A 15,352-nucleotide genomic window follows, 5' to 3' on the forward strand; every position below is an offset into this window, starting at 1 on the left:
AGCTCAGTGTGCTCTGCTGCCTTTTGGTATTACTGCTCCCTTTCCATTGCTGTGATACAGAGCTGAGATATCTCTCCTGAAGGAGCTCCTCTGACTCTTCTCCTGGGTGTGGCTAGTTAGGTATTATAGGCATATATTTTTCTCAATATACTTAATAAGGGTTCAACCTCCCCTCTGGCCCACCACCTTCCAAAGATAATAGAAAGAAAGGTTATTAGGATATGGGGAAGTGGATGTGTTTAGAAATGGTTCTTTGGGGAGACTCCAGTCTTCATTGTTCTCAGTCCAGTTAGCCAACAAACACCAAACATGAATCAGCCAGCTGCATTCCAGTCCACTAGCAAACACCATACACAAACCAGCAGCTGCAGTCCAGTCCACTCAGCAGACACAGGAAACTTATGTTTTCTTTGGAAAGTTTGTTATGTTGCTGAAGCAGACACAGGTGAAAGGATGTTTGTGCAGACACAGATGAAAGGATGCATGATATTAAGAAGGACCCAACAGATGGTAGATGATGCTGGATGGTATTAGTATGCCTTGCCATTGTTTATTAGTCACATTTTGTTGAGACTTCACAGAGAGAAACACACCAAAAAACTTCTGGTGGTATGCTGGTGGTTTCTTGCTACTTCTGCTGATTGGCAGAGTGATGTCAGCTGATTCAAACTTACATGCCAAGGCAAGATACATGATGAGGCAAGACCCGTGGAGGACTCAAGATGTTTGGAGGACATATAAATAGGACTCAATGGACTGTGAGAGAGGCTTCCTTGCAATGCTTCTTGGTCTCACATCTTTGTTGATCTTTGCTTCATTGAGAGGGTCATAGCAAAGAACTTCTGCCGGAGGTCCTTGTACCTCCTGCTGATTCGGCTGAGGCCTGGCTGACCATCTCTGCTAGGTTGTGCCACCATTGCTGATTGATGTTTTCTATCCCAACTCTACTGAACTAGCCTGATGGTATATTGGTGAAGTGTTTGCCAGTGGATCAAGCTGCTGCTGCTGACCTCTAAACTGAAGTTCAGGTTTCCTGACAACACAGATGGGATTTGCTCCAAAGAACCATTTCTAAACAGGTTCACTTCCCCCATATCCTAATAACCTTTCTTTCCCACTACCTCTGGTGGTGATGGGCTAGCAGGGAGGCTAAACATTTAAGACCCATTATTAAAAGTAGGGTTAAGTAAACCTCTCAGAGGACAGTTTCTATTTCAAAGTATGCTGTTTCCCTATGCCTATAAAGAAAGCAGCCATCTGTGAGCTTCTCTGACCTTCTCTACCACAGACTGTACATATGTTAGGGACCATTTTGTTAAGTTCTCAATAGTTCCAAAATAGGATGAGTGTGAGTTTTGCCTCAGGATACTTTCCTGATGCCTCCAGCCTTGTTTCTCTGAAATTGTATGTGCCCTTTTAGGATTAAATGATTGAATGCAGGCTTCTTAACAGATTAAAATAGTACTGGTCACATAGTAAATTTTCAATAAGCAGTAGTTGCTGCTGTTACTTCTGTGATTGTTAAATGGTGAATGCATATTATACAGATTTAAAAACTCTTTAATTCTCACTGAATTTCCCCCACATTGTGACTGAGTTTCTATTGCCCGCTGTCCCTCAAAGCCATTAAGTTACACTGCTTCTGAGTTTTTCTCTGTCAATTGGAAAGCTTTGAACATTGAGCCCAGAATGCTGACCTTCAGGGAGCTTTTGATGCTTGGATCAAAGGCTACTTGCTGACAGTGCCCTTAAATGATGCCACCAAGCAGCTCATCACACAGTTTCATGCCCATAAGCTGCATGAGTGCCGAGATCCATTCTTCCCACAGGAGCCAGAGCAGAGAGGGCTGTGTGAGGCCTCTTCTTTTGGGGTATGACTTGGGCCAAGGCAAACAGAAAACCCGCATTAGGAAACAACTCCCACTGTTTGGCGCCCTCCAGTGCCAGGTGCTTAGCATCCATTGTGTGACAGTTCTGAAGGGAAGGGGCCTCACTGCAGCACTACACACACATACTTGCGTGTTACAGCATTACAGTCACAGGGCACAGCACTTGCAGTCTGTGTGCTTTCCTCCCTAATAAACTGCCCTCTCCCTTGGTGTCCATCTCTTGCCCTTTTCCTGTCCAGAGAGTTATGCCTTAGTATGAAGACCTGTGTCCTTATTTCCTGTGTCTCCTGTCACCTTTGGTTTACTGCTTAGAAAAATACTCACTGTCCAGGACTAATGCTAGTGTCAGAATTCTGTGGTAAGTCTGACACTGTCACATAACTTTTAAAATCCCAGTGCTTTGGAGGCTGAGATAGGAAGGTCTCAAGTTCATTGCCAGACTATGTCTCAGGCTCCCTCCCTGCCCCAGAAGCCTCTCTGGTGACTGCATGGCTTTCACAGGCACAAAACTGAGCTCCTTGAGCTCGTTTTAAATGCCTGTGTGATCTTCAGTGTCTTAGCAGACTTGAGAGGACCCAGCTCTGAGTTTACTGGCAGCAGCAGTAAGTCAGCTCTCTGACATGGAGTTTCATGATAGACCTGTATAAGGATCCCACAGAGGTGCAGAGGCGCTCAGTCGTCTGTGCTTGCATCCCCAGCATGCCCTGTCCTGAGCCCAGAATAAGACAGCACACATTCTGGACACGCATCTGCATCCGATGCTCCCTTGTCCTGCCTGCCTGCCTGCCTGCCTGCCTTCCTTCCTTCCTTCCTTCCTTCCTTCCTTCCTTCCTTCCTTCCTTCCTTCCTTCACTGTTGTTTCATTTTCCTCTCATGAACCCTGCTACCCTGGCTTCAGCTTGGAGGCTGTAAAGGAAGATGGAGAGCCGAGTTACCTCAGAATGATCACTATCGTTAACATTCACGGGTGGTTCACTTATCATTCCTGACTGCACAGACATGGCAGCCACGCGGAAGCGTCCGCAGGTGTAGCATGGTGATACATATTACATTGTGCCACAGTGGATTTATGTATTCTGTAACAAAAGAAAAGTGTAATGAAAAAATACAGAAGGTGATTCTTTATTCCTCCGCTACACAATTTATCAGTAAGGCCTGTGGAGGGAAGGGCCAGGGATTTCCTCTGCTTGCTTTAACCTTGTCACCCAGGTATGTTTTGGTAAAATGACAGAAAAATACAGACTGGGGATTTTCCTTTGCTTCAAACCTCTTAAAAGGACACTTTGAATTTATGAAAGTTAGTCCAGATATGAAACTGCCTGTTAAGCTTTTACTCTGCTCTTTGCTGAAAGAGTTGAGCATACTGGCTTGCAATGATTTTATCAGCCGGCCGCAGAACGGGAGCCAATGCAGCAGTTTATAAACAGACAAACTCTACCATAGGTCAGGTAGCTGCCGGGTGGATGAGGGTTCATGAGGCCTGGGCCAGTACTAGTTTGCAAATCTCTGAGAACTTGTGTTTCCTTTTGGCCCTACTCATCTGTCACCCAACATATTGTCACAGATGGAGGACATACTGACTTCTGAGGAGAAAGCCGGGGCAGGCAGATCTGAGTGTGGTTGATTGGCATTTGTTCCAATACTCACTGGCCTAGTGCCAAGGCAAACACCGCAAGTTTTTAATGCACAAGGCTCTTTACGTATCAGTAACCTTGCCAAAGTTTCACTTACAGCAGATCTCCCAAAATAGACTTTTTTAAAAAAAGCTATTTCTTATTTTGCTTTGATCAGTAAAATAAACTTTTAAAGATTGTTCTGGGATGGGGTCCAGCTTCTGAGGTAAAGAATGGCTGGAGCTCAGGCATGATTCAGTAACCGAGTGTTGAGTAAAATTAGCTTGACAGCTCTCAGGCCTGCTGCTCGAGAGCAAGAACCTTCACCAAGTGAAAATGGATGGCTGTGCTGGCCAGGGCAGCATCAGCTTTGTGCTTTGTAACAAATGGGACGTCAAGGAGTAAACAGCAAGCTGCATGGAGAGGAGTGCTGTGGACATGTCTCTGTGTTAGGGAAACAAATTAGATCCTTGGTTTTTAGATTAGCCCATAGCCCCTGTGGGGAACCAGCTACCTGGAAGGGTCTAGCCTGGGCTCCAAGCCCCATCCCAGCCTTGTCTACCATTGGAAAGCTTTCCCAGAGATTGGCTTTCCTTCAGATTTCTTGTCAGGATTAAGCCTTGCTATGGGTGTTGGCCATGTTTCCCTTGAGATTCTTATGGGGAAATGGGAATGTGACCAAACTCCTTGGAGCAATTTTCGTGTTCCATAGTTGGAAACTTGGGTCCCATTTTTTACATGAGCTACTCAGAATTAGTGTGTTTTGTTCCGGTGCCCAAAAGGGGGGGGGGATGGGTATATTTTTGTGACACTTGTCACTACAATAATAGTCTCTGTGAAATGACAGCTCGCCCAGATGATGAGCTACTGGGGTGGGTTTTTTTGTTTGTTTTGGGTTTGGATGGGTTTTTGTCCTTTTTTTTTGGTTTTTTTTTTTTTTTTGGTTTTGTTTTGGGTTTAGCATCTGTTTGCTTGTTTTTTTGTTTGTGTCTTTGTTGTTTTTCTTTTCATTTTCTTTTTCAATCTCAATTCTTCTCCAACCTAATTTGATTAGAAGCTTGCAAGCAGTGTTAGTGTTTTGTCTTTCGTTTCTTTTGCTTAAACTGATATTTTGTTTGATTTTTGTAGGACTAGGTAAAGAAATCACTTATAGTGAAGTATACACAGATTGTATATTAAAAGTGGAGTGGGATGGGCATGGTGGGGCACACCTTTAATACCCGTAGGGAGGCAGAGGCAGGTGGAACTCTCTTGAGTTTGAGGCCAACCTGGTCTATATACTGAGACCCTGTCTCCAAACAAACCAAAATAACAACAAAAGATAAATGGGCAGACCAGTGTTGTACTAGACAGTTAAAAGAGCCTTTTCTCTTTCTCTGGGCACCGAGGAGCTTATTGTGACAGTAGTCTCTGCCTACAGTGACAGGGACTGACATAAATCAGGCTCTGTCAGCTGCCAGTCTTTGCTACAGGATTTGGCTCCCAAGCCAAAACTGGGAATCTGGCTCCTTCTGACACAAGCAGACCAGGTTCAATCTGCAATGAATTAGAGAAGCCTGCAGCAACCCTGACCTTGGTTCACTTCATGCTGCTTCTACTAGAATGCCCTCACAAATGCCTGGGAATATGGGTTTTATATTGTTTTGTTTTCCCAAGACAGGGTTTCTCTGTGTAGCCTGGCTGTCCTGGGATTCACTCTGTAGACCAGGCTGCCTTGGTTCTGTGATAAAAGATGTGTACCACCACTGCCTGGCAGATTTCTCCAAAATATTCACCGGCATTTTCTGTACTGTTGTTTTGAACTTTTCCCAGTGTTGTGTAGTAACTCTTGTTCTTGTCTTTTCCTACAGAAATGCTGCTCACGGATTCTCCCTTATCCAGGTAGACAACACAAAGGTTACCATGAAGGAGATCTTGCTCAAGGCAGTGAAAAGAAGAAAAGGATCCCAGAAAATTTCAGGTGTGTTAGTTAAATTATACCACAGCCATCAATAGAGGCTTAACACTTAGTTAAAAGGCTCTGTGTGTGTGTGTGTGTGTGTGTGTGTGTGTGTGTGTGTGTGTGTATGACAGAGAGTGATATGTCTGGCTACATTGTTTTAGATATTCTTTTGTTTTGTTTTTCGAGACAGGGTTTCTCTGTGTAGCCCTGGCTGTCCTGGAACTCACTCTGTAGACTAGGCTGGCCTCGAACTCAGAAACTCACCTGCCTCTGCCTCCCTAGATATTCTTTCTGGGAGGCTGATTAGCAAGCCTATAGTTTCAAGTTCCTCTGGGCCTCAGAAAGAACTGGGTCAGTAGCATATGTAAGACAAACATGTTCAAATCACTTGTGGGCAGTTCATCATTGATGTTTACCATTTGTTAATGTGAACCTTTCTTAAAATCCAAACCAAGGAGTTAGAGACATAGCTTGGTGGCAGAATGTTTACCTAGCGCTTTCATGGTCCTGGCTTCCTTCCCCAGCGCCACAGAAATCACAACAAAACCTTAAACTTGAACTATTGCTTCTAATTGCATGTTTTCACACAATTTACATGGGAATATTTTCAGTTACTAGCCTTCAGGATATGGGGGTAGGGAGATTTTCTCTTCTTTCTTGCTAAATGAGGGCAATTTTACAAAGATGGTTTGAAAAAGATAAATTGTTTTATGTACTCATGTAGCTGTTAATCTCTAACTCCTCATTATCCAGCTTTCTTGTAGAAAATCGGCTTGTGCTATTTGATATTTAAAGGACTTAGAACACAAATATTACTAATATTAAGAAGCAGTTATTTTCAAAACTAATAGAAAGATTTATCTATAACAGACTACTATACTAAAAGTCAGCCCATATATGGCAAGTCAAGTGTCATAGCTCTGTAGGTGAAGAGACTTCTTAAATACCTTTGAGCTCACCTTTTGGAAAGGAAGAGGGCATTGCTCAGCCTGAAGAAAATAGTTGTGTTCTCTTTTTAAGGGGAGGCATATAATCTGTTCCAGATTTAATTAGCTATCTTCAGATGAAAGCTGAAGTTTTAATAAAAGTTAGAAGAGATAACACAGTGAAGGACACGGATGAGCTGTCTCAAGGCCATATTCCAGGGGAACGATAAGAGCTGTAAAAAATGGCAGAGGAGAGCAATTGAATGGAGCAATGAAAATCTGATTCTCATAAAAGAGAGGGAGAGAGAGAGAGATGCTGGTAGGGGCGGTTGTAGATGAGACCTGCTAGCGTCTGCAAGCAATTTGGATGCTTGCCAGGAGTCATTGTTCACCCTCGGCTGTGGCGGCTCCGTCCAGATGTGCCAACTGCACGTTTCGGCTTTTGCCAGCTGACTGCGCCGTTTGATAACCAGCTCTCTGGATGCCCATCACTGGCCGCAGAGATAGAATTAAATGATGATGATCTTCCCACAAGTTGGGAGAGGAAACAATGCATATAAATCTTGATTTCATCTCAGCGTGAGAAGTCTTTATCCATCATCACTCATAATGAACAAGTCGTTAGCTGGGATGAATGGTGCTCGGCTTCTCCAAACACCTCTTTTGTTCATTTTTTGGGTGACTTTTATCTATTGCATGGGGGTCAAACCTCTTTGCATTTAGGGGATGATTGAAGAGGCACAGCCTTTCTATCCCAGGGGAGATTAGATGTTTGGGGGTTCCAGGTGCCAATCTAATAGCTTTTAAATAGCTTCAGATACTCAAGGGTATTTAATGAGCATTCACTCTGTAAAATTGGGGGTCTTATAATAGTGAGTTTTGTAATACAATTCTCTATATTCTAAAAATGCCTTTTTTTGAGTTGTCTAGGAATAAAGTGGAACTTTTTTTAACCTTCTCAATAGAAATTGTGCTGTCAGTGAATTCTTTTGTTATTTTAGACCGCGAAACCCCAACAAACTTAAGGGGATGCAGCTGAGCCAGTGTCCTTCCTTCTGTCTGCTGCCATCTCTGTCCAGTCTTGTTTGTTTATCTGTGGCTGTCTCCAGCATCCACATCAATCATGATCTAGGACGTACACACACTGGCCTGTGCTTCCTTATGCCCACCTTGTGTATGTGCCCCTGCCGTTTTCATCAGTCTTTGCTGTCTCCCTGGCAAAAGCTTGGGATTTGTTATCCAGAACACAAAGATCTAGATTATTAATTCCTATTCGTGCTACTGGAGCCAGTTGAGATTGATACTTACTTGTATTGCTGTCTATCTTCTTAAGTCAAGAAGCATTTTAAAATAAACCTTTTTAGTTCCTTTAAGAGTCTGGTCTCAGAAGTAGAAGTCACCAACTTGACAAAGACTTGTTTAGGGTGAGCACAGAAGAGGTGGTGTTCATGTTGTGGTTTGAACCTTATACTCGGGAATGAGCTGCTGTTCAAGGGTGACTAAGGAAAAGAAGAAAAATCCTCTTTAACATAGGGGGAAGTACATTTACTTAGTAAAAACCATGGTTGCCCCCCGTGTAGTTATGAAATACTTACACTTTTCCCATTAGCCCAGGAACTAGGTTGTAAACTTGGCAGGAAGAGTCAAGTGAGAAAACTGTACATACTAAGCTCTGGCACAGTGACCGGAAAGGCTTTGCAAGAACTCTGAGTGTGCCCTGTGGCTAGGGCAGGGTTGGCGTGCATAGCTCTCTCCTCAGACAGCCTTAGCTGTCCCTTAAGTTCTTCAAGTGAGAAGAACGGACACGTGAGACTGAGCAGCATGAGCAATGTAGGATATCTGTGTTTCCCAAATTGTTCACTAGTAGAGGCTGGTCTAGAAGGAGGCCTGATGAACCCTTTAGTTCCTTCCCCACACACCTAGCGTCCCACACCTTTCTCTAGCCTGACGATATGCTTCATTTAATAACAACAGCAAGTCAGGAATTTGAGTGATCCCATTATTAAATCAAGTTGTGGACATGATGACACTCCCGGTACCTAATACTCTTGTCCTTTCTCTGCTACTTACTTACTTTCTTTCTTTCTTTCTTTCTTTCTTTCTCTCTCTCTTTTTTTTTAAAGAAGAAAATGTAGGTAGTGAGGGGAAAACCCCCCACAAAACCTCGGTTTAAATATATGGCTTACTTAAAGGAAACCTTTGGGACTTTCGAGTAAAATTTGCTTTTTAGAGTAGACTATCATAGCCAGTCATTACTTCTGTAAAGTCTAGACTCTCATTGTTTGTCATTATTTCATCATCATAAGTATTGATGAACACCGCAGGGGTTCCTGTTAATGTTCATGTCCTTACCTATGCAACTCTCTACAGTGTGTTCCAGTCAGGTCTCTGGGAGGGCACATGTTTAAATCCTAGTTTTAAGTGTCTCTTTAAAGTTGCTAGTATTTCATATCACTGACCTCCTTGATGTCTGGACTTGCATCGGTGGCCAGTGCACAGGCTCAAGCACACGTAAACAGAGCTCACTCATTCTAGCATCTGGATGGGAGAGCTTTAGATCACTGTCCGATCCTGGATTTAGTCAGGAAAGGCTACTAACTAGTCCTTTAGTGAGTAAAGGCCTGAGGCAGTTTTTCCTTTGTCAGGATCACCCTGATGACTGACCTTGAGCTTGTCACTATTTTGTTTACTCTTGTTGAGGCCTTAACACTGCTGTCCACCAGCTGTCAACAGCCTCCTACAGTGTGCTGGTGTGGCAGAGACACTGCTGAGAAGTGGAAGCGCATCATTTCAGATTCACACTGACATGGAACACAGTGCCTCCCAATCCACAGGAGGAGGACTTGGGAGTAGAATCTGGCCAGCAGAGTAGAGGCCTGTGTGGCTCTGATTCTGTAAGCATCCTCACTGTAAGGAAGAACAGAAAAGCAAGCCTGCCAACTTTTCCTTAACAACCCTTTTATTACATTTTGAAATTGTACACATACTTTCTTAGTTTGAGGGTTTTTTTTTTTTTAAGTTTTTACAGTATAAATGGACTTCTGATGGTTTTTCCTGCTTGTCTGAGAAAATTTCACCTAGAGAAGTGTTAGCTCCTCCTTGGCTGCTTTGCTGGGGGCCAGAGGCAGTGTGTGCCCAGTAGTTTTCAGTGTTTCACTCACTGCTTCTCAAGCAGCATTCGCTGCCATGCGTGCATTGGGAGGGGAACAGTGGTGGTGGGCGTAAGCGGCGGCGATGGCGGCGGCCATAGACCTTGCAGGGTATTCCATGTGATAGACAGATGACTGGGTCTTGAGTTCCCCATTAAACATTCACGTGTAGCCTGCCTATTGACCCAGAGTGCACTGGTAGCTGTTTTGTATCGTCTATTCATCACGCTCCCCTATCCGTTAGACAGGGCCTGAGTGCAAGGAGACAGTGGCACAGCAAGACACTTGCCAAGGATACCCTTCTACTCTAGAGGGAAAGGAGACATACAGGGTGGAGAGTAAGAACACAGGCAGAGGAGATGACTGTACCACCTAGGAAGGTGCTCAGGGAATTCCCCTTTCCTAAGAAATGGATATTTGAGCAGAGACCTTCACATGTACACTATGAAGACTCTAGGGAGGGCACTGCAGTCTCTGTGAAGAGAACATTCCAGCTTACTGTGCTGTTTGACTGACTTGACTGGAGCTGCAGTAAGATTGACCCTTAAGAGACATAGAGCAGGTGCTCACACGGTCATCAGCACAATCATCACCTAGTCACAGAGCCACACCCCAGCACCAAGCTCCCATGCCACGACATTAGGGAGGCAGGTGAGTCTCACCTATGGAGCATGTCTGACTCTGTGCTATCACTGACTTTTCATCTGGAGCCCCGCACCAGCCCCGGCTTGGCTTCCCTGCCACTGCTCTTAGGGTTTCCAGCCTATGGTCTACACAGCCACCAGAGACCCCTTGTAAACTGTGAATGTGATCATAGCTGCTCCAAATCCTTTGAGGACAACTCTCTGCATTCAGAATAAAACCCAAACTCCTAGTCATTGTGAGATACCCGGGGCTCAAAGAGAGGAAAGGACACACAGAGATGGCAGCCCAAAGAAAGGGAAGAGTGGGGAACTAGGGAAGGAAGTCTAGAAGATGACACTCTGACAGGTCCAGGTCCTGCAGTCATCTCAGCAAGGGAGAGGGCAACATCAGAGCCTGTGTCCTCAGCCACAGGAGGCCTCACATTCATGCCAGGAAGGCTCAGAAAGTTGACTATAAATGAACGTGCTATTTATCAGGGGTGTCTTGGAGCATTTGTCACAGGAAGGAGTTGGTCTTTGCAGGATCTTTGGGGGAGGGAGGAGCAGGGAGCTGAGAGCTGTTGCCCTGTGTGCCTTTATGGCCTTACAGAGACCACCACACTTAAGATGTACAAGCACTGAGGGTGGGGTGGCCGTGTGCTTTACAGATGCCATGACAGAAACATGAAGAGAAAGGGAAGCCCAACCCTCTGTGCCATCAGGAGCTGAACAATCAGAAGCTTCCCGGCCTCACTTTCCCTTGCCTTGAGAAGCTACTTACACGGATCTCTACAGCAAGTGAATGGCAAACCTAAATTAGAGCCCAGGCTTCTTTGACCTCAAACCCCATACTCTTTTTATTTGTACCATGTTGCTTATTAGAACCCTAATGGGAGAACAAATTTAAAATTCTGTAAACAGAAATGTTGGTTGATTGTGAGATCTAAATGCACTAGGGAAGAGCAGCATTTAGAGGAACCCCGTGGTGAATCTCAGCATAAAGCCAGGAATTCTTTTTGTAATTGCACAGTTTGTCTGTATTGGTGTCAGTTCTAATGTTTTATGTCTAGCTTTCTTAAAGCAACATACACCTGGTGTGAACTGCCCTATTAGAAAGGGAAAACAGTCTGGGGATGTGGCTCAGTGGAAAACACTTGCCAGGAATATGTGAGGCCCTGCGTGCCATCCTCAGTACCACAAGAGGCAGGACACATACGTGTAACGGAGTCAACTTTTTAACAGTTGTGAGCCAGAAATGCTCTGTGCTGAACCTTTGGAGACTCGTGTGAGCACAAGTGTCTTCTGCGTAGGGTTGAGTCCTACTTCATGGGGAATTGTAGGCCGTAGACCCAGTGCCCTTTCTTGTATGAAAATAAAGCTTGTAAGATAGGGAGGGGCCAGTATGCAGTCTCCCTGTGCTGTAACAGATATTCCTAAGAAAGAGAACACAGGGCCATCTAATAGTGGCTCTGTTTTTGCAAAAGGTGGTAATTTCTGCAGACAACTTCTCCTCCTTATGAAAAAATAAGTAATCCCGGTGATGCCACTCATGCATGGGAGCTGAGTAAGAAATAAAGATCCAGCACTCCGTGTCTCTGACGCTGTGGGAAGTGCTGGAGTAAATTAGGATTGCTAGGTGTTTAAAGGTGTAACTCAGAAGTGCCCCAGGCAAGAAGCTCAGAGTTAAATATTCCTCCCGACACCATCCCTGCCTCTTTATCTTGTTGTTTCATCTCACCTGAGCTTCCCTCTGTCTGCAGTGCTCTGAGGCTCCTGATGGATCTTCTCCAGTATAGAGCAGAGCACGTTAAAGATGGCATTGCAGTCAACTATTTTATCCAGAAAGCCTGGAAATTTAGAGAATTTATGTCAAGCAAAAATCTTTTGGAACCACTTTAGAGACCCAATTATTTTAGAAGGGTGTTATGAGCTCTCACAACTGCCACATCAGAGCGACTTGAAATAGATCATTCGCCAAAACTGCATTTGACCAGCACTTACTCTTCCTACTAGTCGCTAATCTTTCAGAAGTTCCTTTTCCATTACAAAATCTATTCATTCACTTCATCCAGGGCAGTCACAGCACGGATTAGATTAATGAAAGGGCAAAATGAAAGGAAGAGAGAAGACGCACTGGCTGTGTGGTAGGACCAAGGTACACAGCTGTAAGACCAGGGTACTTCCTGGGCTCCCTAGAGAATTAGCATTAGCTCTCAGGAAATATTACTGCACTAAATGTGCATATTGATGGAAATCTGCTGCTTGACTGTAGAATGCCTAGAAGATCAAAGTATCTGCTTAGAATGAGAGCACTGTGGTGTTTGTGAGCTGCCTTTACCTGCTTGGCCTCATACCCCTCAACACTAACAAGGAGAGGCTGAGTAAAGACTCATGACTGAAGTGAGGTGTGGCCCTGACATGCCACTTGGTTTACAGAAGTCATCAAATGCTATATCAGTGCCAATTCCACACTGGAAAAATCACATTAGAGGAGACACTGAAATGTGGTAAGTCTCCTAACAGACACATCACAAATAGGGAACTACAGTGCTGAAAATCAGAAGGTGGGACAGGCCCAGAAGAAATGCTCTGTAGTGATTTGACATCTTTTTGAAGATTAACTAGGACTTTGCTATCCTAAATGAGAGCATCTTAAGCAGAAGAGATGCACTCAGAAAGCATAGACACCCCCTGTCATGAGAGGATGAACCTAGGCGGGGTCCAGATCTGGCTAGCCAAGCCCTGATGGTAAATGCAGACTGGACGGGGTGGGGTTATTTACTAGGGCTGATGATGTAGCAGATGAATATAGGCACTAGAGATTTCCTGACTTTTAAGGAGCTTGCTGATTAGCTGAGAAGGCAGGCTGATAAGCAGGTAGCTATAGTACCATGAACATGATAAGCAGAAGGTAAGGACAGACCCAGGGGAGACTGGGTCCAGACTTAGGGAATTGGAGAAGATTGTCCGAATATGTTTTTTGGCAGAGGCCAGAGGACTGTGAGGAGGGACAGGATTGGGAGTCAGGCTAGTGTTGGTCCCCTGTAGGAGGAGCTGAGTAAGAGTGTGAGGGTAGCATGCTCATGTGGGGCTAGGTCATGTTTGTGAAACATGTTAAATTTGATCTATATTTTGATGGCAAGAGGGCAGTCTAACGAGGGTTCCTCTTCAAACTTTCACTGTGCGTGTTATGCCAGGTAGATTAGAGACTGCAGAGCTCAAGGGAAAGACATGAGATTGCAGAGTCTCCTGAGGAGTAGGACAGCAAGCTGTTGTATTAAAGTCCTGCATCTGCCTCCCAGCCCCCTGCTCCCAGAAATAAGACTCAGACTCAAATTATATTTACAAATGCCTTGGCCATATAGCTCCCTTTACTCTGACTAGGTCATAACTAAAGATAGCCCATTTATTTTAACCTACATTTTGCCACGTGGCTCATGTCTCCATCTCCTCACGTCCATCTCCTCACATCTTTTTCAGCTCCTATCTGATTCCTCTCTCCTCCCAACGTCCCTCCTCTATTTCCTGCCTAAACCATAGGCCATAGGCTTTAATTGACAAGTGAGGCATTTATACAATATACAAGACAACCTCTCTACAGCAGATGATGGAGCCCTGGATGCAGATGTAAAGCATTGTGTTAGGGAGGAAAAGGAGGATACCAGTCAGAATATCATTTCCTTTCTGGAGCTGAAATATGGTTGGGAACATTGGAGTGGAATGAAGCTGCAGCCTGGGCTCCTGGAGCCAGGCTCAGAAGATGGAGACGAGGCGTAAGCTGGCCTTATCCACTAAATACTGTGGGAAAGATTTTGGAGGCGTGTTCAGCAAAAAATTATGAAGTTTACTTGAATTTCCTTTTGGGTTTTTATTCATTTCACATATAGATAGGTACATGGACTGAGTTCTATGGACACATATGGACCCTGGTATGTGTGTGTGTGTTTGTTTGTTTGTTTTACTGTGAAAACCCTTCAATGTTTAGTTCGTTTGTATGTGTCTGTTTGACATGTGTGCAGGTGGAGGTCAGAGAACAGCTTTTTCAGAATCAGGTCTCTTTGCCACCTTGAGGTTGCCAGACTTGACAGGAAGCACCTTTACCTGCTAAGCCATCTTGTTAGCCCTCATCCTCCTAGTTGCTTGTATATTGGGTTCTTTAAGAGAGGACCTCACCTTGTAGCTCTGGCTAGCCTGGAACTCACTGTGTAGACCAAGCTGGCCAGGGACTCAGAAGAAATCCACCTGCCTCTGCCTGCTGAGATGAAAGGCATGTGATACAATGCCTTCCTTTAATTAATCACTTCCATCCATCAGTCCCCCTCATGATACGTGAGAGGTGTATGTGTGATATCAAATGTGTGTATGATCTAATGTCTGTTTATAATTCCAATGAAATGTATTTAACCTAACATTTAAGTTATTTGGATTATTTCTAACTTTTCAATATACAAAACATGAAGCAAACAGTCCTGTATAACTATTTATTGCATATTTGTGCCAGATAAGGGATTTCTTGTCAATGATTGGAGGCAGAGGGGGTGGCTCAGTGGGTAAAATGCCTGCCACACACCCATGAGGACCTAAGTTCAGATCACCAGCACCCACATGAAAGTTGGACATGGTTGTATACCTGTATAACTCTAGTACTAGACAGGACGATTCCTGGAGCTCACCTAGCTGCCTTCAGTGCAAAGCCATCTCACAGATGAGAGCCATGAGGCAGATATCAGACACTGACCGCTGGCTTCCATATCTCTCGCACCTAGGAAGAGAGACAGATCATCTCTAGAGCAGCTGTTACACAGCCCCACCACTCCTGAAGTGTGTAGATTAAGTACCTGCTCCCAGGGCTCACCAACATTGTATTCTACCAGTCTTTCAGCTTTTCCAAACTGGTAGACAGACAGCTGCTAGTGTCTCATTTTACTTTCTATACCTGAGTCTTTGATGTAGTTAAGTATTTTCAGATGTGCTTGTTAGACATTTGTCTTTCTAAAAGATGCTACCACTTAGGATGGACAGTGCGCTCTTTTAAGGGGAAAAGGCATTTCAAGAAGTCTGACTGGAGTAACATGTAAAATGTATCCTATAGTGCAAAATCGGGTTTTCCCCGCCTGCCTTCTCTCTCTCTCTCTCTCTCTCTCTCTCTCTCTCTCTCTCTCTCTCTCTCTCTCTCTCTCTCTCTCTCTGACACACACACACACACACAC

General features: G+C 44.4%; 1 protein-coding gene across 5 annotated transcripts in view; it reads left to right on the forward strand.

Moving 5' to 3' along the window:
• Nucleotides 1-15,352, forward strand: part of Mapkap1 (MAPK associated protein 1) — a 210,706-nt gene that overhangs the window by 114,663 nt on the left and 80,691 nt on the right. For all 5 annotated transcript variants that reach the window (XM_029473510.1, XM_029473508.1, XM_021184047.2 and 2 more), the window contains one exon: nucleotides 5,353-5,462. In XM_029473510.1, coding sequence (XP_029329370.1) covers nucleotides 5,353-5,462 — 110 coding nt within the window. The remainder of the gene's footprint in view (nucleotides 1-5,352; nucleotides 5,463-15,352) is intronic.

Source organism: Mus caroli, chromosome 2 (assembly GCF_900094665.2).
Source record: "Mus caroli chromosome 2, CAROLI_EIJ_v1.1, whole genome shotgun sequence".
Taxonomy (NCBI): domain Eukaryota; kingdom Metazoa; phylum Chordata; class Mammalia; order Rodentia; family Muridae; genus Mus; species Mus caroli.